Consider the following 22,811-nt stretch of genomic DNA (forward strand, 5'->3'; position numbering starts at 1 on the left):
CTGCGATTTTTAAAAATGTGATCTGTTATGAACTACTCGATCTAAACCCACATTGGATTAAACTGATTTTGATTTTTGATTAGGATGAATCAGGTTAACTCACAGCAATTACTAAAGAAAATGTGTAATGCATTATTTCCGTAAACAGCCAGACAGCCATAAAAGCTAAGATAATCGTTTACACGTCATCAGCAGCAAATTAATGTCGAGACATTGCTGATGGCTCCACTTTTCCACATCCAATATGGCTACAACATTGACGTATGGTTCGGAGCCGAATGCCTATAAATTACAACAACTTCAGTTTTCCGATAAAAAAAAAAAAAAAAAAAAAAAAAAGCTTTTTTTCAGGGCCGGACTAGTCTGGACATCAGTGCGTCATGTGTGCCAACAGGAAACAAGGAAGAAGAACTATGAAATTCAGTCCAGGAGGTGGCGCTAATTCTCACGGACGCTTGTTGTCAACCGTCAAGAAAGTCAAACGGGAAGAAAAACGGAGCACAATGGGAGGGAGTGTGTGGAAATCCCGCTGCTGACTTTGAGAGTCAACATTACAACCCGTTATCGACTTCTTCAACTTCTCCATGACATGCATCAACAACGTTACGTAAGATTACGTAACAGAAAGAAGGTAACTTTTAAATATCATGTTATATTTCAAGTGACCTGTTTTATCGCTCTCTCCGTGTGCTTCTGATTGATATTTGTGGTCGTCTCAATCCAGATTACCTGAATACTTTATGCATTAACATTTTGTCTTGTAACTTTTTTTTGTCAATTTTTTAAAGGAAAACAGGTCATAAACCATCATATAATGCAACTATTAGTGGTACACTATATGAATTGCAGTGTTTTATTTTTCACATTTTGTGTGCTGTTTTGTTTGGCACAACTCCAAGTTACTCAGGCACTTGAAAAACAAATGACAAAATATTGCTGAATAATTCTATCCATCCATCCATCCATTTATTTTCTTGGGCTTAGCCAAGGTCAGGTCACTGGGGCAGCAGCTTCAGCATGGAAGCCAAAACTTCCCTCTCCACAGGCACTTCTTCAACCTCTTTTTGAGAAGGATGCCACAGCGTTCCCAGGCTAGCCGGGAGAGATATTGTCTCTCCAGCGTGACCTGGGTCCTCTCCGGGGCCTCCTCCCAGGGGGACGTGTCCAAAACACCTCACCAGAGTGGACTCCGGGGGGCCTCCCAACCATAACACCCCATACCCATTCTTCCAGAGCACCCCACCCACAGAACCCCCAGAGAGACGCAATTGAACGCTTTCTCCAAGTTTACAAAACACATGTTGACTGATTGGGTGAACTCCGATGAACCCTCAAAATTTTTCCTATCGTTTACCAACCCCGGGGAAAACACCCACTGAGACATATCTTGAGGAAGTACAGACCTATACATTTCTTACTGAAAATAGCTTTTGGATGAAAAGTGAAACAAACAAGAATAGTCCATTCAGCTCTTTTTGCATTTGAGTTGTCTTCAGAAGATACAGACAGGAGAAAAAATACATTTCAGTTCAAGTGTAATTCGGAGTAATATCTGGGAATCATCTTGTACTCGGTTTAAAGTTGTCTTGTGAAATCAGTAATTCACACAAAACAATAACTGCATATTTCTGTAATTTGTCCGTAGATTATTTGCAATTTCTTGGGGGTGGGAGTCCGAGCAGACCTCTCCTCCAGTTCTGAATGACACCGCTATTGGACTAATATATTGTGTTTGTCTGAATAATCAGGTGCTGTTATGGGTCATGTCAAGGCGAGCGACACCTACTGTGTGGGTGCGTCCACGTTCTCGACACTGGTGGGACCACGTGGTTCCGGATTTGACCCCTTCGCAGTTCCATCAGAATTTCCATTTGTCCAGGAAGTCCTTTGAGTACATCTCCAGTCGGGTGAGCCGTGCTATGGGGAGGAGGGACACAAACCTCCGGCTGTCTATTCCTTTTGAAAAAAGCGTCGCGATTGCAATTTGGAAACTTGCCAACGGCGGTGGCTACAAGACCATTAGCCGTCTCTTTGGTGTGGGCCTGAGTACCGTGTGCATGTGTTTGCCGGACTTTTGCAATGCGGTCATTAAGCTTCTGCTTCCCATCCACATCAGATGTCCTGATGCTGACAAATTGGCAGAGATGAACGCCTTGTTTCATGGCACTTGGGGAGCACCCCAATGTGTGGGTGTAATCGGTGCTGGACACATTCTAATAGCGACTCCAAATGAGAACTCCCAGCACTACAGCAATGAGGAGGGAGGACACTCTCTCATTCTACAAGCCGTTGTGGAGGACAGGACACTTTTGGGACATATGTGTTGACTCTCCAGGTAGTGTCTGTGATGCCACAGTGATACAGCAGTCACCATTGTGGGAGCGCCTTCGTAATGGGTCACGGTTGTTGGGTCAAAACAAAGTCAACATCTCTGGCTATGATGTGGGCCATTACCTCATTGGTGGCCCAGTTTATCCTGTGGAGAACTGGCTGATGACACCCTTCTGTGACACGGAACACTTGACCCCAGAGCAAGTTGCCTCCAACTCACGACTGAACTGTATCCGGTCCGTTTTAAAGGAAGCCTTTGGGAGATTGAGCGGGCGATGCCTAACGAAGATACTGGACTGCAAAGTAGAGCTTGCCAGGAAGATGGCTCTGGTCTGCTGTGTGCTACATAACATTTGTGACGAACACGGCGACGAGTTACAGTACGCGCAGTTTGAAATTCATGTGAACCTTCCGCCACCTTGTCAGCCTTCCTGTACCAAAGAAGAGTCTGGTGTTAGAAGTGCATTGCTCCAGTTCTTTAGCAGGGACAATCGTTGAACTTGTCATCTTTCTCAAACCCCCCCGGTGGTGGGAAGATTATGGAAGACTTCATCGTCAAGATGTGATTTGGCGTGAGAGGTTGAGGTCCAGTTGGATCATTCAGTAAATGTGCTGTTAAACGTCTATGCCTTTCTGTGACTCTCCTTGTCTTTCTGTAGCTCTGTTGACGATCCTCTGTGACACTCTAAGGTCAGAGGTCACATCTCTCTGAAAACATCTGTTGTTGTCTTGGCTTCATGATGTCAAAATTTTAAGAGCTCAATTGGGCGATGGCCGTGGGTGGGAATCAGGACATTTATTCATCCATCACACATACTGTTGAATTTTGACATTGCACTGTGCATGTATAAATATATACCGTGAAGGAACTGAAAACCAAAACAGCATAAATTTATGCCAGTCCACCAGTCCTGTCCGCTTACAGCAGGGGTCTAAAACTAAATTTACCTGGGTGCCGCTGGAGGAAGACTATGGGTGAGCTTGGGCCGTGTCGGTTTTCCACAAGAAAACCTGTGATTAAAAACATTCCAATGTTTTCAAATGTCTTTATTTTTTTAAACACAAAATAAGATGAGAAAAATTAATTAAGAATTAGTAGTAAAATAAATGTTAGTAATACAATAATAATAACAGCAGACATAGATGACTGAGGAAACCACATACAGTATAGTTGCTGACTAGAGAAATCTAATTATTAATGGTCAAGTGTCATCCCTATAAACATTCTAAAATATTGTAATGAAAATAAATATAACATTATTCACTTCATTGTCTATACGAAAAAATAAATGTGAGCGGAGAGCGCGTCATCCATGCGCAAAGTTGCAGAAGTGTCATTCTACGACATCCAAGTGGTCGCCATATTGGCTGCATCCTCTGTCCGTGACGTCACCCGGACATTCGCCAATGAAAACACGCAGTGCACCCTGACTATGGAAGACGAACACGCCCCTTCTGACACTGAAGCTCTTTTTGAAAAGGAGAACACCACACAACCAAGTGAAGTTACCAGGGTAATATTACACTATTGTTTCGAGCCCTCGGGGCAATATTACACTATTGTTTCGAGCCATATTCAGATGATATGCAATCACAGCCAAACCGTCTCCCGTCCGATCCACTTCCGCAGCGGAGATGAGCCGTCACAGCTGGCCGGTGTGGTTCATTTTCGGCGCCGTGCCGAGGTGGCTTATCACTGAGCCGAGGCGTGCTGGTTTTAGGGGGTTGTTCACAGCCGCCGCAGTACGCGATGAACAACACCGTCAAGCCAGGGCGCTTTACTGCTTTGTCGTCGAACGCGGCTGAGTGAGGCATGGTCGGCTGCGTTCTTCAGACCCGCCGCCGTCCGCGAGCCCCAAGCGCAGCCTTTGCTGACGAAGTGACGCAGCAGCCCGGCGCCGTCCGACGCGCACATCGACACATTTCGTTCGTGGACCTTTTGTTACGTTATGAGAGACCGATTACGTGGTCCTCCCCAAACTATTAATTTTTTTAGTAGCTCTATACACACTAACTGTCATTTGGAACCCAGGAAGCTCTCGTCCTCTGCACCCATGCAATCCATTTTTCACAACGAACCGGGTCTCTTGCAAACTTATGAAGGGTAAATCCATCCTCCCGAGTGTTCAAGCAATGTCCAGCAATTCCACGAGCCGGCATTTTGGCTAACACGAGGGAATAACGAACTACCTTCCCGGAGGTAAAACTAATGCAAACAAACGAGTCCACTTGAGGGCGGGTCTGTCCTTTACGTCACTTCCTGCTTGTCGAAAAGAAATCCCTTGAGAGGCTTTTCATGGCGGGAGTTACAAAAAACTGTATACGTCAAAAACATGTTTTGTGGTGAAAAAAACGCATGGGTCCATGTCGGCTGCTGTTTTTTCATTAATAACATACTAAAATTCAGCATTTAATGACAGTGGCACTTTAATCTGTTTCAATTGTCTCTATTAACAGTTCTTTAACCTTGTAACTTTCTGAACATGAACATGAACTGTCCTGAACATGGCTTCTCTTGCCTAGTTCTTGCTGCAAGAGACCTGGCAGCGCTTCCTCTCGCAGAGCCAAGCCACATTTGGCTTGAGGGAGGAAGCAGTTGAGACCCTCAGTCGGGCTTGCCGATGCTCATCAGTATGTCTGGACCTGTACTTGGACTTATTGAAGTTCAAGGTGGAGAAGAGCTTTTCACACAAGTATGTGCTCCCAAAAAGGCACATGGCTCTCTTAGCAAACCATCATTCTCAATGGCATCACACAGCTGGTAAATATCTCCTGAGGGGTGGTCTGCCCATGCATTGGAATTACTGCAAGCAACTCCTCCACCACTTCAAAACTGTCATCAACACCACAGACAATGCGAATGAGTACACACATTTTGTTTTCTCACACAGTTGATCATAAATGTCACTTGATAGGTCTACCACAGTGTTGGGAGAAAGGCTGATGTTACTAAACTGACCTTTCTTTTCTGGACAGATAATACTTGGAGCTTGCAATATGCACAATTTGACAAATTCACCTTCTGTGATTGTCTTTACTGCTTTAGCAATCATCTCACTGACCGCGTAGCTAGCCTCGACTGCTGCATTATTCTTTTTGGTCTCTTGTTGCCAGAGTAGACATGTTTTAAGAGTGGCAACCCGGCTGCCTCCCTCATCTTCCCCGGTATTTTGCATACTCATCAGCATGTCTAGTTGTGTAATGACTTTTCAAATTGAATTCCTTGTGCACCGCAACTTTCTCTGTACAAATAAGAGACGTCGGGGCGACCCTGTGCTCAACAAAGAAAGATTGCATTGCCCACTTTTCCTGAAATCGTCTGTGCTCATCCCCAACCTTTCACTGCAGGCTTTGAAAGAGACGTTTCGGGCTGTGTGATATATTTAATTCCACTTGATGTCACTGTCTTGTTAAAGTTTGAGTGTTCGGCCAACTTGTAGAGAACGTCTTTTTTTGCTGTTTCTCACTACTGCAAACTACATTTTTTTTTTTATGATAGTTGATGGTTGACATGGGAGCATGCCCCCTAGTTTGAAAAGCACTGTCTTAAGCCATGTCACGAGTCTTTGGAGGCACTTAAGAACTCAACGTGGAGTTTCTGGTGCCTGTTACAAAAAATGTTTTTGTCTTTTATTTTATTTTAACTTCAGATGACCAACAAAAGCAGAGTTGTATCTACATATATACTGTATTTTGGATTTGCTCCCTCCAGGGCAAATATAATGTTGAGTGTATAGCAATAAAGATTGAAAAAGTCCAGTATTGTGTGTTGTCAATGACAATGGCATAATCTCAAAATTCTGCAAGTGGTTGTAGTTTTAAGAGGTAGACATCTGTATTGCGTTGTATTCAATTGTTTTAAAAATGTTGACTTATTTAGATGCATGTCAGAAACAAAACATTGAAAACCACTCAGTACGATGCAGTGAAATTGTACATTTCTGCAAACCACAGCGAGCAACACATTGTTTAACGCTCGTCATTTTTTAACTATCGCTATTTGTATGGGTTCCCAATGGATTGGGGAAGTGTTTTTAATGACGTTGCTTGGGACTGTGTATCGAGGTAAAAATCAGTGGAAGGTGTTACTGAGCTTCCATCCGTCTGTTTTATCCTGACTCTGGTGGCCGGTGATCTGGATCACAGCTGATTTAAGGCAAAAGGCAGAATGTTGTCTTGACTGCTCACCACCCAATCATCGGGCTCATAGAGACCAACAGCCATCCACACCGAGATTTGAACCCCTAACCTCAGAACTTTCACATACCAAACATACAGTATCATAAGCAATGGAAGCATACTTGGTGCGAAAGAACGTTCGAGTCCTAGATCTCATGAGATTGTGCAAGCGTACCCTATTGATAGTTATTAATTCTGAGGATCAACCAACAGAGAGCGCTCTTGTGCCATTGAACTCGATGCCGACCTACAGTCGGAAAGTTCTCACTCAAAACTAAAGGCGGTTGTTTCTACTTCAACATCCAATCATTTACATTGTTTCTTTCCGTATTAGCCATATGTTGAAATACAAAACATGAGATTATAATCATGCTCTTAAGTAACCAGTTGAGTTTTGGTTTCGTGTTAGTAGTAGGCGATTGAGTTTACTGATATAGTTTCATGAAAACTGTCTGTATAGTCTCCCAGATGTTTTGTGTCAGTGTAAGTATGCAAATATAGTGACTCTGGCTTTGAGTTGATTGGCATCTTCCCCCAACCCATCAAACACACTCACTCTTCTAGGTTATTATATGCATGCAGAGGAGTCATTTCCCTCCCAGGGGAGTAAAGGTCATGCAGTTTGGATGGCCAACTGCATTGCTGACAGCAAGCTCAGTTGCCCCCAAACCTGATCATATTGTCATTTGGTGTAAAGTATTGTAGGTGCCTCTTATGTGTTTTGTGTGTAGTTGTATGGTTAAACTCAAAGAATACCCACATAATGGTTTTGAGGTCTTTGTATCAGATTTTTTTCCCCTGCATACTTGTCACACAAAACCTTTGGAATATAGCATCCGTGCACCTCCTCTCAACCTTTTTCCATTTTCCCCATGTCCCCCCACCTCCCTTCCCCTTCTCTTGTCCTTGGGAATTCAATTATGGAAAAATGTAGCTGGAAACCTTTCCTTTATGTATTCATGTAAGGGGGCTTGGGTCTTGGATGATATTGTATGTCCTTGAAACGATATAGATGCTATCAGTTTCAGCGCTGGCTGTCAATGTTGCACACTGGAATGAAGTAGAGAACGGTGGTTCATAACTGAAAATATTGAAGTTTTAAATGAACCGACCAAGCTCTTAAACGTGCACCTTACTTGGGTACAGGATGAGGATGGAAAACGCTTGCGTAATGGATCATAGAAAGTCAATAGCAGTTGGGGATCCTGCTTTAAAAGACTGCATCATTCACTTAAACCACCACACACTTAAATCACCATACCCTTTGGGAGGAATACCAGGTACTACCACTGGAGGGCTGTAATTACCTTTACTAAGATTATCACAACGTACTGTATATTGCCTGCGCAGTCCACATGGCACCTGTAAAGCTGAAGTCAGTGTTTGCAACACGCAGAATGGCCTTTTACCCATGCACAGGTGGACTAGCACTGACAATAATTAAATAACACAAAAAATGACAACATGAAGGCTTTTAATTGTGGTTCGGCAAAAGTATTTGTGAAAACGAAACTGGCCTGGACAAAAATAATGGTACCCACTTAATACTGAATGTTGTTGTGGAACATTTTGATGCTGTTGCTTCAGTGAAGTTATTTCTGCAATTCTCAATTAGAGCTGTGCACCTGTCTGCAGCTATTTTGGACCTCTTATCATGAGCAAATTGCACCTGACAGCATGTTTCAGATTTTTCCACCAATGTTCAATGGTATTTATACTAGGACTCTTCAAAGTAGTTTGTTTTGCTTGTTCTGTGTTTTTAGCAGTGTTATTGGTCATTCTTCCATTCGAGGAGCTGTTACCTATGGATGAGATCGTCTGAAATTCTTGTTTTTCCGCACTCAAATGTTTAAGATCATCAGACAAATGTAACCCAAGAGGGACAATAGATTATCACTGTGCTATAAATTTTTTGAAAGTGGGAAGCACATTTTACTCTATAATGGCTTGGTAGTCTTCAGCTTTCTTGATACCCTGTACAGATTCAAGATACCCTTTCATGGATGCAGCAGAGTAGCCCCAGCACATAAACAAACCTCCTCCATGTGTCATAGTAGATCCAGTGGCCTTTTTATTTGAGTCCTTCATCTTTGCCTCTGCAAACACAGAGCTGATGTGACTCGATCAAAACGCTGCAGTCTTGTCTTCTTTATCCAAATAGCGGTCTTCAACAGAATTTCTGGCTTGTCAATATGCGTTAGTCTTTCCAGTTTTGTTGTTCTGTGAACACTTTGCTTGTGGTTTGTATTTTACAAGATAGTCTTAAAATCATTATCAGGATTACTGTGCGTAGGGGAAAATATTTTCTACAAAGCTCCAATGACTAACATGATGAATGGACATAATTCAGTGATTTATGCTCCTGATGTGTCCAGACTGACCCCCAAACAAATCTGAACTCCAGACTTTGACCCCAGTTCCCCTCCTCCACGGGCTCCAAGAGTCACTCATGTATTACACTACGCATTAACCGGTCGTTGACCTCTCTATGCCAAACCCAAATGCCTAATCATCTCCACCCTTATTGCAATTGTACTGCTGATTCTGTTATCCACTCTTGCCTCGGACTTCAAAAAGGCCTCAAATGACTTGTCTTCTCTAAATCACCGAAATGGGAGCTGGCAGCAAGATTGAAAAGAATAAGTGTAGACAGAATTGATATATTTTCATTTTGTACCTTTATTTAAAAAGGCTTCTCCTGTATCCTGACATTTTTAATCTCTCCATTCATCACTTAGACATTCTTGCCACCCCTCCTTAAGTAGTCACCTTATCATGGTCGAGAAGTTTGTGTGTCCCAATGATCGTAGGAGCTAAGTTGTCTTTATACCCCTATTAGTGTCACCCATGACAAACAAGACATAGGTGAGGGACCAGACAAAGAACGACTCTCACAAAACCCCATTGGAGGGAAAAATGTTTGAATTATGTTTTCCCTTGCCCAGTGGCGGGTCACCAGATCCCCCCTCTGGAGCCAGGCCCAGATGTTGGGCTTGAAAGTGAGCGCCTGGTGGCCAGCCCTTCACCTCTGAGGCCCGGTCAGGCACATCCTGACCACCCACCTGTGGGAAGGGCAATCGAGGTTGGTTGCATTGTGAGCTGGGGGGTGACCGAAGGCAGGGAGGTTGGTTGTTGGTGCTCAACATGGATCGTCCACCACAAATATCATGTTCAAGTATAAGGGTGTCCACACTTGCACTTGCCAACAGGACATCATAGGTCGCAGTTTAATGATCAACTTTATGGTCATGTCATCAGACTTGTAGCAACAGGTCTTGGACACTCGGGTGAAGATAGGGTCAGAGTTGTGAACTGATCTACACCTGGTAGAGAGTTGGCTCCGATGGTGGGGGAGGATGCCAGTCCAACCTGGCAGGTCCAAGCGTATTGTGAGTGTCTGCTGTGAACATCTTTGAGAGTCCCCTGTCAGAAGGAGTTTCAATTCCCAACTCCAGCACTCCTGAGATAACTGATAGAGACGGCTGGCCAAGCAGAATGAGGCAAAAAAAAGAGACGTAGGAGAAGTTCTGTGAGGCCGTGGAGAACGATTTCTGAATGGCTTTGAAAAGTTCCTGGTCCACCATCTAGCATCTCAGAGTGGGAAGTAGTGCAATATCAACACTGTGTATAGTGTGCATGGAGCACTGCAAACCTCAATTCGGAACATTGTGATTCAAGTGGGAGCATACTTCGAAGACCTCCTCAATTTCGCCGACATTCCTTCCCATAAAGAAGCTCAGTCTTTGGTTTCTGAGACAGACTCTCCTATATTTGTGGTTGAGGTCACTAAGGTGGTCAAAAAGCTCCTCTGTGACTGGCACCAGGGGTGGATGAGATCAGCCCTGTGTTCCTAAAGGCTTAGGATGTTGTTGGGCTGTCTTGGTTGACATGTCTCTGCAACATAGCGTCAACATTGGGAACAGTGCCTCTGGATTAGCAGACTCGGGTGGTGTTTTTAAAAAGGAGGACCACTGGGTGTATTCCAGCTACACAGGTATCACACTCCTTAGCCTTCCTAGTAAGGTTCATTCAGTGGTGTTGCAGAGGAGGGTCTGTCTGGTTGTCAGATCTCAAATTCAGGAGGATCAGTGTTGTTTTCCTCCTGACCGTAGAACAGTGGACAGGCTCTACCCTTTCGGCAGGGTCATTGACAGTGGATGAGAGTTCGCCCAACCAGTCTACATATGTTTTGTGGACTTGAAGAAGGCGTTCAAATGTGTCCCTCGGGGTGCTTCGGGAGTATGGCGTGCCGAACCCCCGATACAGGCTGTTCGGTCCCTGTATGACCAGTGTAAGAGTTTGGTCCGCATTGCTGAAGAGTAAGTACTTGTTTCCAGTAAGGGTTGGACTCAGTCAGGGCTGCCCTTTGTCTCCGATTAACTTCATCACTTTTTTGGACAGAATTTCTAGGTGCAGCTGCAGTGTAGAGGGGATGTTTTAGTGGACTCAGTACTGGATCTTTGCATTTTGCAGATGGTATGGTTCTGTTGGCTTCCTCAAGATGTAATGTCTACCTCTCATTGGAACAGTTTGCAGCTACATGTCAAGTGGTCAAGTGGAGAATCAGTAACTCCAAATTTGAGACCATGGTCCTAAGTCTGAAAAGGGTGTTGAAATCTTGCCCCAAATGGAGGAGTTTGAGTATGTTGGTGTCTTATTCATGAATGAAGGAAGAACGGAAAGGGAGATTGACAGGCGAATCAGTTCAGAATCTGCAATGATTCAGACTTTGTATTGGTCTGTAGTGGTTAAAAAGAGATAAACTGAAAGACAAGGCTATCGATTTACCAGTCGATCCAAGTTCCTACCCTCACCGTATGGTCATGTGTTGTGGGTCGAGACCAAAAGAACAAGATCTCGACTACAAGTGGCTGAAATGAGTTCCGTCCGCACTCTCACTTAGACATAACGTGAGAAGGTCGGTCCTCCGGGAGGAGCTCAAGGCTGACACTCCTACACATTGAGAGGAGCCAGATGAGGTGGCTCGGGCATCTGTTTAGATTGCATCATGGTCGCCTCCCTTGTGTGCTGTTCCGGGCGTGTCCCACTGGCATTACCCAGAACACGCTGAAGAGATTATATCTCCTGGCTGGCCCGGGAATGCCTCGGGATCCCCTTGTAAGAGCTGGAGGAACTGACTGGGGAGAGAGAATTCTGGGCTTCGATGCTGAGGCTGGTGCCCCCCACAACCTGACCTCGGATAAGTGGAGGAAAATGGATGGATGGACACATTTGTCATTATAGCCAATAGGCTTGACCATTGCCCCCACCAGTACTACTCATCTCACTAATACAGAGAGTAATGATAATACCGTTATAATGGTTTTGAAGTAAAGATAATACTAACGCTTCTAACGAGGACACATTCTCTTAAATCCCTCCCCGTCATCCAATTGTCTCTTATAGTGGTGGGCCCGGCCTTGTCCCCCCGTGGGAGATCTGTGATCTATTCAGCCAGCCAGGCCTTGGGAGGAAAATGAAAACAAATGCAGTGTAATAAAAGAGAGAAGATGAAGTGATTCTGTGATGATCCTCTCCACCGGCCTTATAAATCAGAAAACAGAAGCGCCACAGGGTATGTATTATACTGTATGTTCCCACCTTAACGAGATATAATGGGAACACAGCATACATGCACACATTTGGTGTTCTTTGTAAAGACAGCTGTGATATATACAGTAATTGCAAATATTATTCATCTTGTTTGCGGTTGACATTGTGTATATCATTGTGTTTTTCAAGAGCATGCTTACTCTAGAGCCTTTACCATCTGGTAAACGGTGAGGGATCAGAGGTAGGGACATGAATCATAGAGCTTACCTATGGAGAATGACAACCCTACACAGTCAAAGGGGTGAGCCTTTTTTACAGGGGAGGTATTTTTTTGTAGGATCATTCTTCATTACTCCTATTCCAAATTTTATTTACCATAGCACTCTCATTGAGTCCAAAACTAATATGATTGCACTATCACTTAGTGTTCATTAGCTGAACTGGACATGTGCAATCAAATACAATAATTTTATTCTGATTAATTTACTTTCCAAATGAAAACTAATTGATTACTTTTAAGTGGCCAAGACAATAGCCTGATCTGAGTTCAGTTTGTGAAGGATCCTAAAGCCGCAGTCACAAAGCAAGTAAAGGTGGCTGCTGTAAAGGCCTGGCAAAGAATCTCCTGGGAGAAATTGGGGGTGCTTCTTTTGCATTTTCCTCAATGAAAAATGATTTATTCTGTCATGACATAATCTACATATAACGTGGCAGTAATTTGTCAGTGGTGAATGTCTTATTTTAAAGAATACTCTTCTATCACACATCTTGATTGTTTCATTTCCGCTCCAGCAAAATCCTAAACACAAAGGTTCAGAATATACAACAGGATGCACAGAGTCTGTCGTCACAAGGGAGCACTTCTCTGGGTGTATAAAATTGCTTTTAGAATGGAAATGTCACAAAGGAAAATAGGGGCAGTGGAATGTAAGATGACATCTGCTATAGATGTACCATATTTCAATCAAAACTTCACTGTAAAAAAAAAAAAAAGAAAAAAAAAGCACATGCTGTGATTTTTACTTATTTTTATTTTTTTTACATAAGCAGTTTATATTGTCTCATACTTCTTTATACCCCTTTCGACACGTTTATCTCAAGCAGGCAGGTTGCGCTGCTTTAATTATTAGAAATTTATTATTATTATTTTAAGCATGAAGGTCATTTTGCTGTCTACCTTTAGGGGTCGCTATGGTCACAATGTACGTCTTGTACACTGTACTCCACTGCAGTCTTGACTCAAGTAGTACAATAGTGGCAACCTTCATTATGCAGGAAATAAAATATGTACAGTTTTTATACATTCATCAGGCCACATGTCAGTTTGAGATCATCCAAGCATCATGAGTGAGCTCAGAAGATTGAGCATTTTGAACAGGAATGAGGAATTTTTAAAGTGAATTCACTTCTTATCCTCAAAATGGAGTTTTGAAGTCTGAAATTAATCAAACATTAAAACAAAATATATTGTAATCTACATAATATCATATGAACATCTTAATAAATAACATGTGGCTATCTCTCCCCATTTTTGCACAACAGTGAATTAAAAGAGAATAAATTAACGAAACATATTGTATAGCATTAAAATAAAGAATTTGGTGAAAGAGCTTTTATGGGTGTCTTAACCAAAACGGATTTTTTTTAAAAAAGAAAAATTAGCACTGTGATGTCTCATTATTTGCTCACAGTCTTGGCCCTGCCCTGCACAGATAAATTTTGACTTAAAGAACAACCAGAATTGGTTCAGATGGAGGGGTGGGGGGCTTCCCCCTCTTCGTACTGTTTAGGTTTTAGGTTCAATACCAAAGAGGTGAGTGTTTTTTTTCTGCTGCAGTATAAGCATTGAACCCAAAGCCTCCCCTGCTCCTATTTTAGACCTGCGAACTTTGAAGGTGGACTTGAGACTTTCTCCGCTTATTATCGACACATAAAGAATAATAAACAGTAAATGCAATGAATAATTGATGCATAATAAGTTGACAGAGAGCATGGCAGGTCTTTTTTTTTTGTTTTTTGTATTTTCTTACCATGAAGAGAAGAAGCCTCCTGAGTTGTTTATTTCCTCCTTTCCTTTCCTTTCTTTCTTTTCATGTCCTTCTCATTTTACGAGCCATGAGTCAACACAGCACACGTAAATGATATTTCGACACACAGCGCCATGAATAATGCATTTGAATTTACTTTTATGCCAGAGTTAGACCCCTCTGAGCAGCCGTTCCCTCCATCTACCTTCCCTCCTCACAGTCCCTTCCCCCTTTCATTCTTAGCCCACCCTCCCCCCTTCATCCTCCCCCTCTCTTCACTATTCATCCTCATCAGAGCTCAACCTCATTTCTCTTTTCCATAACCCTCTCTTCCCTCCCTTGCTTCTCCTCTACGTCGCTCTCCTCCTCCATCACGGGAGAGAGGAAACAGTATACAGGATAATACTCAAGCTTTGCAATATTTCTTATCAAGGTCCTGCTCAGGTGGCTGCTCACTGACACATTTTATAATCATGACTTCAGGAATTGGTGCGCATCACAGATGGACTGGATTTACAATATATGAGAGGAGTCCGATCTAGTACAAGTATTTACAGTATGTAAAATAGAGAAATGAGAAGAAAAGAGTCCTTCATCTTGAATAATTCCAGAATGCCCACAATGGATGCTTCTGCTGCAGCTACAGTACCGTGCAAACGCGTTGACCCCCTTCTCAGTCTTAAAGCGGTTAAATGGTCTTAAAGGCTTAAATGCTTATATTCTTGCATTGTTTCCCCAGTTTAAGATCATCAGGCAAACATAACCCAACTGAACTTATCATGCTGTTTTTAAATGGTGATCTCATTTATTAAGGAAAAAAGAACAAGTCAAAGTCACCTGGCCCTCTTTGGAAAAAGTAATGCCCCCCTGAACCAAAGAAAAGGATGGGCATTTGTCAGCAGCAACAACTGAAATCGAAAGAGGTTTTTTTGTTCGTTTTTTTTTTAATAACTGGCGTTGAGTCTTTCACTTCTCTTTGGAGATATTTTGGCACACTCTTCCTTGCAGAATTGGCTGAATTGAGCTAAATGAAAGCTTTTTGAGCATGAATGTTTTTTTGAAGGTCACTGTATTTGAATTGGATTCAAGTCTACACTTTCACCAAAACCTTGAAAAAAAAAAAAAATGAAGCCATTCAGAACTTAACTTGCTGGTGTGTTTTATATTGTTATCCTGCTGCAAGTGCAACCCAAGTGCGCTGCAGTTTGAGGTCACAAACTAGTGGCTGAAAATTCTCCTTTGGGATTTTTTGTTAATCCATCAATCACAGCAAATTGTCCAGGTCCTGAATGAGAAAGCAGCCCACAACCACCACCATGTTTAACAGTTGATAGGATGGTCTTTTTTCTTAAATGCTGTGGTTACTTTTTGGAGACATACCTTCCAAAAAGATCCGCTTTCATCTCGTCAGTAGAAATAGTCTTGGGAATCATTTAGATTTTTTCTTTTATCTTATTAATACATATATATTTTTTTGCAAAACACAGGCCCATATGTTCTTTTTGTCGGCAGTGGTTTTTTTCCTTGTGACTCCCGTATTTTTCGGACTATAAATTGCAGTTTTTTTTTTTTTTATAGTTTGGGTGGGGTGCGACTTATTCTCCAGAGTGATTCATAAGTGAAATTATAACACATTATTACATCCATCTATCCATCCATCCATCCATTTTTTGAGTCACTTATCGGTTATTTTCACACTGACAACCATAAGGGGGCTCTAGGCCCGTGTATCTTTAACTTATAACACCTGAGAAGGACTGAACAAAATGCCATTTAAGAGAATCATATTCTGCAGATTATATTAAATAACATTGTTATGATGAAGTACTTCTTACCATGAATGCGACTTGTCATACGTCGTTAGATTAACTTTCATGCAGGCATTGAGACTTCCATCAGTTTATCGTGAACGTAATTTAATTTGATTTGCCATCATTATGGTGCGATTGTGAACTGTTCTTGCCAGCAAAGGCACGTCTTTTATTCGTTTGATGATCTTGTTTTTATGCGAAGTTGGCAAAATGTTTATTGGCAACATCGAGGACGAATGCTGTGGAATACTCCCCATCTGTGAATTTAGACACACAGCAGAACCCTCCCTCTTTACTAAGGCTGTCCATTCTTGTTGAAAACTTCGGTACTCCTCATATTTTTTCCTTTGAGTGACCTTTCTCAAAAGCATTTCCAAAATTACGTAGTTGTTCCGATATGATCGGCATTTGACCCGAAGCCTGTGGACTACGACAACCTCACTAGGACAAACTGAATCATTGTGAGAGCACAGCTTCCGGGTGAATCCGCCATGCAACTTTCCGGGAAGTCATTGGATGGCTCGACAAAGTATGGACTTCCGTGACAACCAAAATCATTCTGTCAGGATTCAGAAAGGCTGGAATAGGCTAGTTGTAACTGCAACCGACGAGGAGTCTGACGTAAGGGACGTAGAAGAGGAACTGGCGCGTCGTCTACCTCTGGAGTTGGCGGACTTGTTTCGAAGTGACACAGAGGATATTTGGAGTGAAACGGATGGTTTTTCTTTACACTTCTTTGTATGTTATTTATGCCATAGTTATCGGAATAAGTCTTAATATCTTATGTTAACATACCAGGCATGTTCTCAGTTGTGTCATGTAACGTAAGCATACCGTACAGCCTGTCGTTGCCGCTATATTTATTTTAAATTGTTTGTCATTTAAATTTAAAATGACATGTCTGTTTCTTGGTGTTGGATCAAATAAATTTCCCCCAAAAATGCGACTTATACTCCAGTGTGACTTATATATGTTTTTTCTTTCTTTATTATGCATTTTATAGCTAGTGCGAATGGTACTCCGGAGGGACGTATAGTCTGGAAAATACAGTAATTGTCCCATGGATGCCATATTTGCCCAATATCGCCCATATTGTTGTGCCATGAACACTGACCTTAGCTGAGGCTTGGGACACCAGGCAGTTCTTTCAAAGTTGTCTTGAGTTCCTTTGTGGCCTCCTGGATGAATCAATCCAATTCACTTGGGATAATCTTTGTGGGTCGGCCGCTCTTGGGGAGGGTCACTATTGTTCCTTGCTTCCTAAATGAATGAGTGAATGAATCCAAACATTTTAGAAACGGGTTTTGAAACCCTTTACGGACTGATAGATGGCATTTACTTTGTCAGCTGTCCTCCAATTTCTTTGAATCTAGTCTTTTTTCTAGATCTTTTGTCCAACTTGATTTTGTCAAGACAGATTCTGTTTCAAGTGATTTCTTAATTGAACAGGTATGGAGGTAATCACACTTGGGTATGATCAGTGAAAATTGCTTTTTTACACACAGGATAAATTTGACTATTATTTTGTTCCTTAAATATCACTGCACCTCTGACCTAAACTCAGATAAGTGGAAGAAAATGGCTAGAAGGTTCTAATACGTTTTTGTTGGCTGCCTGCTGTTTCACCAGCAGCCTGATGGTGATCTTAAGGTGTAAACAGTTGTGATCAGACTCCCTGCAAGTGGGTGTGAGTAAAAGCCATTTGCTCCCTTTCGGTTGGCATACAGTGCAGTTTTTATTCCCACTCGTTTCTAAAGAGTGTGTGAAGATGTAAGATTAAGAACTTGAATGAAGTTTCCTGATTAGTTTAAGAGCTCAGTGATGCTGAAATAATAATTTTGTAATTACAGTGTGCATGATATCACTTGCGTTGGCTGTTGCAGCTAAAGGTTGAACGTTAACAAACAACTACGATATGTTTTCTCATAACCATTCCTTCACATGTTGCAGTTATCTCACATTCTCCATAATGCTCCATGGAAGGAAACATCAATTCCCCTCGCTCCTTTTATTTTAACACCAGATGTCATCTTCCTTGTTTTTTTTTTTTTTTTTTTTTTTTTTTTTTTTTTGCTGAGATGAAACTGCCTAACTCTGTTAGTGGTAAAAAAGAAAGTAGGTCTTCGTGGTAGTAGATGAAGGGGGTGGGGTGGTACTATCGCGTCAATATTCTCCACCAACACATTTTGAATTAAACAATACTAAATGGTGGGAATTACACTAAGACAAAATGAGTGGAAGCTTCTCAGCGGCCTCAAATGTAATTTTAACTCATAACTCACTTAACATTTTTAATTAACCATAAAAGCTGTGTTTTAATTCAGATTTTTAAGAGTCATACAGGTCATGATGGAGCAGCTGGAAAGCCTGTCAGTTCTGAGGACCCGGGTTCAATCCCGGCCCCACCTGTGTGAAGTTTGCATGTTCTCCTCGTGCCTGCGTGGGTTTTTACTGGGCACTCTGGTTTCCGCCCACATCCCAAAAAACATGCAACATTATTTGGACACTCTAAATGTCCCCTAGGTGTGATTGTGAATCCAACTGTTGTCTGTCTCCATGTGCCCTGCGATTGGCTGGCAACCAGTAAAGAGTGTACTGTGCCTCCTGCCCATTGACAGATGGGATAGGCTTCAGCACTCCCGCGGCCCTTGTGAGGATAAGCGGCTAAAAAAATGGATGGTTGGAGGAGTCATACAGGTGATGTCGGAGAGTCACCAATGAACATGCACGAGGAGATTACCTCTTATGCTTGGGAGGTGAGTCTCTTCCCTTAATTACTAAACACAACTGATTTTGCAGTGTTCTTTCTTTTCAACTGATGTTTATAATTTGCTGAGCAACCTGGACAGAGACTGGTAGCTATTCCTCTTTTCCATACCGGGTACCCTTCGCTGTTTCACATGACGTCATGCTTGACAACTGTGCCAACTCTTTATTTACCTGTATATACGACTGTGGAGGCATATTGTCCTGAATATTGATGAATCATCCACTGTAGTTGCGTTGTTTTAAACCCTTAATCATTTTCCTCATGCTACTGTTATTTAGCACTTGAAACAAAATGTCTGAAACGGAAAAGGAAATGAGCCAGATGTCTTAATTTTTAAGAGAAGCAAAGGTAATTATGTTTTCTGTGGATTGTATATTTTTCGGTGTTGTGTGGGGGCTGAGACAGACTATTCTACTTTTGGAATAGGTGGCAAATCCGTATGTTTAGTTTCCACCAAGCATCGTGCTATTTCACTCTTTGCTTTCCAAGCCGCTCACTTCCCGAAACTTAAAACTTTCTCGTGTCAAGCTTTTGGCCCATCAAAATGATGAACCAATTCACAATCTTCAAGGGGATTGCCCTGCCGAAGGGTGGTTTAGTTTTGAGCATCTTGTTCAGGGGTGCCCAGACTTTTTTACCCCAAGATCTACTTCTCAAGCATCCAGCCTCTCGTGATCGACCGTAAAGGGGGCGGGGTTGGCGCTTTATTCATTTATTTATTTTTAGAAAGACCATTGATGAAATAGAATCACCAAGTTACAAAGATCTACCCATTTATTTTAAAGTATATTGAGGATTCTTTGTGTAAATGTACATTTGTGTGCCTGCGCATAACCACATGAGCCAATATAACAACATAATTAACTTTAAACATTTTTTTGTAACTATCTGAGTTCACGTTGATGATCACTAAACACCATACGAATGAAGATGCACACTTGGGCTGTGTAACTCACATCAGTGGATTCGTCCAACTGCAGTGAGAAACACTCACAATCTGAGATGTCCTTCCGCACATCAGCCATGGCTTCACAGCGCCGTGTAACTCTACTCCTTGACAGCTGTAGAGCTTTTATTGAAGATAATATGTCCGCCTTATTTCTAAAAGGTCGGAATGAGTCAGCTATCTCTTTTAAGATCTCTCTGTTGTGGAAGGACTTCTCGTTATTAACGACGATGTGACGAACCCGGAAACGATGCTTCGGTGGTGGCTTTCGCTGTGGAAATATATTGTGTGAAAAGTGACTGTTGTGCGGCCAATTGGGATTTTAGTTTGTTCACTTTTCTCATTCTCAGCTTGCTTTTCGGCGGAATGTCGGTGTTGTATTTTCGATAAACAGTTTGAAAATGCCGCGACACATTTCACTACACTGGTAGATGAGGCAAACGCACTTTGAAATGACATCATTAAAAAGTTTGCCTGCTCCCATTCTGTATGAAAGTGATACATTGTTGTCTTCTTTTTTATTTCTTAAGCGAGAGCTTAAAATAGGGGGGAACTCACTGACAGTGTGTTTTCCTGTACTGTCGTTGTTTGCACACGCGCGGTGAGCTAAAGTTAGTCTTTTTTTTTTTTTTCTCGGCACGCCGTCACGATCGACTGAAGCTGCCTCGTGATCGACTGGTCGATCGCAATCGACGCATTGAGCAACCCTGATCTTGTTAAGATTGGAATTTCAACGGCATGCAGTCGATGATCATGATGATGATGCTATCTTCGATTTATGTATTGTATCTCATCAGCTTCATGTGCAAAAATTCTGTTCAATTCTGGATTCAGTGGAGTTTCCCTTCTCTCATGCATAACACAGAAAATAAAAAGTGCCATTAAATAATTTAAGACCAATTCATTTGGTGAGTGCTTTATAGCCTTCATATGAATTGTTGATTTTACTGTCACAAATAATTGTCCTTTGCACTTAACAAGGTTTCTTACAAAAACATCCAAATAGCAAAAGCATTTTAAAAATCACATTGCTATTTGTATTATGACTTATTATTACAAACTATTATATAATTGTGATATCTTGCTGAAAGGTGACAATCGGGAAAGCAAGGCTGCATAATCTGCATCGTCCTCATCATCCACAAAGTAGTTCTTCATTCATAATTCAGACTCACCCCACCCCCCATCCCATTACATCTAATGAAAGCCACTGACCTGAAAATACTGCGCGAATGAGCTTGTTCAAATGCGACAGACGTGAACGTTGTTTGCATCAGCCCCCGTAGACGTTACCAGAAAACACCTAGAGTCAATATTTATGCCACTCCTGCTCATTTTTAAAAGTATGAACGATGAAACGGCAAGGTGCTCTCACATTTTTATGCATGCTGTAAATTTAGCCGTGAGACATCAAGTGTGCTTTCACTGGGGTTTATTTTCCATTATTGTGCATGTTCAGAACAATATGTTTGTGTCCGTTTTAAATTGGAAAATCTCTCTAATGCTCTTTTTTCCTCCCCCTTTTATGACCTAGAAACAGAATTTCCCTGTGGTATTCAAAAAGTGCAAAGGAACACAATATGCTGTTACATTTATTTTAATATGTTGTTTATGCGAATACATATCTGACTGCAGCGCACATTAATAGTACGTATGTGTCCCTCTGGCCATGTTTTTGTAAGCTCAAAATCTCAGACTGGACATTCTTTTGCTCTTTTAGACGGCAACCGCAATATCCCACAGTAACAAGCAAACACACATTGTATTGTTCCCTTCTCCCACAATGCATGCACTGAAGAGCGCCATGCACCCTTTAATAACAGTGTGAGTTATCTGATCAACTTTTCAGAAGATATTTTGGAAAGTCGGCTTTGATAATTTTGTACAACCTGTTCTCCAGTCAAAGAAAGTTCAGTGCTCTCCCTTTTTTTCTTTCTTTCTTGTAAAACATGACTGGCTTTCACATTAAATATATAGGCTGTTTAATCTCAGCAAAATGCATTAGTCACTGTGTTGGCCCGAGGCAGCGACTGTGTTCATGGCGCATCATTGGCTGTGATATCTAAAGCTACCATATCGCTTTAAGCTAGTTTCACTGAGAGCACTTCTTGTTGCAGTTAAGTGCATATTTAACAGACTGTCTAGTTTCTACTACAGAGTTATTCATATCAGCCTCTTCTGTGATGAAGTTGGTTTCAGAGCAGAGTTTAAGGATCCCTCCACCTTTAAAAAAAAAAAAAAGTGTTAAAAGGAGAATAAAAAGATGACTTGCCAACTTTGTCAATACTGCAACCATCTTATCAGACCCAAATGAGTCATATGGGATTATGAGTCATGTTGAACAGAACAACACACCTACAGAGAAGGAAACTTTTTACAGAGCGAGCCTGCTTGTCAAATAAAAACTGGGACAGACTTTTTTTTTTTTCCGAGACTGAATGATCCACAGATTTGATTAAGATGAAAGGGGAAAAGCATCCGCATTGAGAACAAGCCTTTGACTTCAGTCCTGTGATTCAATATTCATTCTGTGTTGTTTTACCAAAGTAGATTATGAGCAATGCCCTTAGGGGCCAGTTCTTAATGTCATGCGGGTGTAAAAATAAGTTAAACATAGTTACTGTACAGGGTGTCCCATAAGTCTCTATACATAGGAGATGTAATACATTCCATACACATATGGTTTTTACATGTATGTCTTTATATTTCAGATAAACTTAAGACTGCAATTTGAATAAAGAGCAATAAATTGGAGTCATCCTGATGGCCGGTACAGCAAACAGTTTTATGGTTGCAAGCGCATTTAACTTTAACAGAAAACATGCAACGAATATCGCATTCGACACTGTGACAAAGCTTATTGTCATGTCAAAAAAAAAAAAAAAAACGTGTTTTAGATCAGGCAAAATGTGATTGAAGACATACAGTCAGCATAAAGTAGAAGCAATAAAGCATATTATATCAAGAAAAAATTATTTATATAAAAAAACGTTTATTTTTCCTATGTATGGAGATTTATGGCACACCCTGTATGTTATGAAGTAAAAATAAAAATGACGAAAGTAATTACAGTATATTTACAGTGTATTTGTAGTCAAAGTTTTTCACTACAGTGCAGAGGCCATACAAAGTACCCAAATGGATCATACTGTATTAAGTAAGTAATGGGAAAAGTTACTCACTTGTCTTCTAGT

The 22,811-nt window shown here is 41.6% G+C and overlaps 1 protein-coding gene across 4 annotated transcripts in view; it reads left to right on the forward strand.

The window, feature by feature from the left end:
• Positions 1 to 411: 411 nt before the first annotated feature.
• LOC133508467 (TOX high mobility group box family member 2-like) overlaps positions 412 to 22,811 on the forward strand; it is a 180,351-nt gene continuing 157,951 nt past the window's right edge. Inside the window, exons 1-2 of one of the 4 annotated variants that reach the window (XM_061834586.1) lie at positions 412 to 631; positions 18,520 to 18,657. Coding sequence is in view for 1 of the 4 variants with exons in the window: in XM_061834604.1 (XP_061690588.1) it covers positions 590 to 631 (42 nt within the window). In the remaining 3 variants the exon portion in view is untranslated. The remainder of the gene's footprint in view (positions 632 to 18,519; positions 18,658 to 22,811) is intronic. The other 3 variants (XM_061834578.1, XM_061834604.1, XM_061834621.1) reach the window with 3 other exon arrangements.

The sequence above is a fragment of the Syngnathoides biaculeatus genome, chromosome 2 (assembly GCF_019802595.1).
Source record: "Syngnathoides biaculeatus isolate LvHL_M chromosome 2, ASM1980259v1, whole genome shotgun sequence".
NCBI classification, from domain to species: domain Eukaryota; kingdom Metazoa; phylum Chordata; class Actinopteri; order Syngnathiformes; family Syngnathidae; genus Syngnathoides; species Syngnathoides biaculeatus.